At 29.6% G+C, this 2,500-nt stretch overlaps 1 protein-coding gene across 50 annotated transcripts in view; it reads left to right on the forward strand.

Moving 5' to 3' along the window:
• The first annotated feature begins 1,512 nt into the window (after positions 1-1,512).
• The window catches only part of LOC113663964 (ensconsin-like), a 10,045-nt gene continuing 9,057 nt past the window's right edge, over positions 1,513-2,500 (forward strand). For 23 of the 50 annotated variants that reach the window (XR_007139585.1, XR_007139586.1, XM_047809159.1 and 20 more), the window contains exon 1: positions 1,513-2,145. Coding sequence is in view for 48 of the 50 variants with exons in the window: in XM_047809159.1 (XP_047665115.1) it covers positions 2,106-2,145 (40 nt within the window). In the remaining 2 variants the exon portion in view is untranslated. Of the gene's footprint in view, positions 2,192-2,500 lie in introns of all 50 variants that reach the window. The other 27 variants (XM_047809144.1, XM_047809155.1, XM_047809174.1 and 24 more) reach the window with 4 other exon arrangements.

The following is a 2,500-nucleotide window of genomic DNA, read 5'->3' on the forward strand; positions in this document are numbered from 1 at the left end:
TAAACATACATAAAACACATATAAACATACATTAAACACATATAAACATACATAAAACACATAAACATACATAAAACACATATAAACATACATAAAACACATATAAACACATATAAACATACATAAAACACATATAAACATACATAAAACACATATAAACATACATAAAACACATATAAACACATATAAACATACATAAAACACATATAAACATACATTAAACACATAAACATACATAAAACACATATAAACACATATAAACATACATAAAACACATATAAACACATATAAACATACATAAAACACATATAAACACATATAAACATACATAAAACACATATAAACATACATTAAACACATAAACATACATAAAACACATATAAACACATATAAACATACATAAAACACATATAAACACATATAAACATACATAAAACACATATAAACACATATAAACATACATAAAACACATAAACATACATAAAACACATATAAACATACATAAAACACATATAAACACATATAAACATACATAAAACACATATAAACATACATTAAACACATAAACATACATAAAACACATATAAACACATATAAACATACATAAAACACATATAAACACATATAAACACATATAAACATACATAAAACACATATAAACATACATAAAACACATATAAACACATATAAACATACATAAAACACATAAACATACATAAAACACATATAAACATACATAAAACACATATAAACACATATAAACATACATAAAACACATATAAACATACATAAAACACATATAAACATACATAAAACACATATAAACACATATAAACATACATAAAACACATATAAACATACATAAAACACATATAAACACATATAAACATACATAAAACACATATAAACACATATAAACATACATAAAACACATAAACATACATAAAACACATATAAACATACATAAAACACATATAAACACATATAAACATACATAAAACACATATAAACATACATAAAACACATATAAACATACATAAAACACATATAAACACATATAAACATACATAAAACACATATAAACATACATAAAACACATATAAACACATATAAACATACATAAAACACATATAAACATACATAAAACACATATAAACACATATAAACATACATAAAACACATATAAACATACATAAAACACATATAAACACATATAAACATACATAAAACACATATAAACATACATAAAACACATATAAACATACATAAAACACATATAAACACATATAAACATACATAAAACACATATAAACATACATAAAACACATATAAACACATATAAACATACATAAAACACATATAAACATACATAAAACACATAAGTCCCATTTCACCCGAATTCAGCTTTAAAATCCTTTCACTTGGATTTTACCACAATTTGTGTGAATTTAATTAAAGCTCCGTAAACCGGAACTGATCCATCAAGTGACGTCACTCCCTGCTCGCGAACTCCCTGACGCCGTGCTCGTGCTCGTGTTTGGATGCTGCGGGAGCGCGGCGCTGTGGATGCTCACGGGAACGCGCCTTTGTTTTGCTGGAGTATTTCTTTCTTTCTTCGTGTTTCAGTTTATTTCTACACAATGTGTGCTTTGTTATGTCTCTGAGTGAGAACACGCGGAATCGGTTCGGTTCGGATGTTTGTTTAAAAGCGGATTTTCATCACAGTGACATTGCGGATTCACTACAGCAGAATCAGGGTTGCCAGAGGTTGCAGATACACGTTTAAGTGTTATTATTAATGTCACGGCGTTAATGTAGATGTGTGTAGTGTGTATATAACGTGTGTATAGAGTGTGTATAGAGTGTGTTGTGAGTTTGTGCGTTATAAATCTCAGATACAGATTGAGGTGTAAGTGTGTTAACTTTAATTTGATTATTCTGGTAATTTTCCAGTGTAAAGGAACAGTAATTATTATTCAGACATATCGAACGTGTTCGGTTCTTTATCGCTCTGGTTTATAATCATCAGAGAATTTTAGATTTCAGGATTGAAAGGTGGATAATCATCCTGTAAACCTGGCAACCTCGAACCAGGCGGAGAGAAGATGTCGGAGAGCGCGAGACACGCAGAGACCGGAAGTACAGGTGCATCATGTAGCCATGTCTCCTGTACTGTACATATTAATTACAGGTGCTTTATATTCTGTGTGTAAGAAGCCTGAGGTTTAGTGCAATCCTCCATGTTTAAGTGCAATACATGCTATTCCACTTTATATAGGACATGGGAGCCATGTTGGGACATTGTGGAATAAACCTGTCTGTTTGTCTGACTGACTGACTGTGTGTGTGTGTGTGTGTGTGTGTGAGAGAGAGAGAGAGAGAGAGAGAGAGAGAGAGAGAGAGAGAGAGTGTGTATGATGACACTGATTGAATCAGCTGTATAAAAGCCATTCAGAGGAATAGCTGAAGCTTTGAAATGCATTCATTAGAATCTGTAGAT

Source organism: Tachysurus fulvidraco, chromosome 26, assembly GCF_022655615.1.
Source record: "Tachysurus fulvidraco isolate hzauxx_2018 chromosome 26, HZAU_PFXX_2.0, whole genome shotgun sequence".
In the NCBI taxonomy this organism is placed as follows: domain Eukaryota; kingdom Metazoa; phylum Chordata; class Actinopteri; order Siluriformes; family Bagridae; genus Tachysurus; species Tachysurus fulvidraco.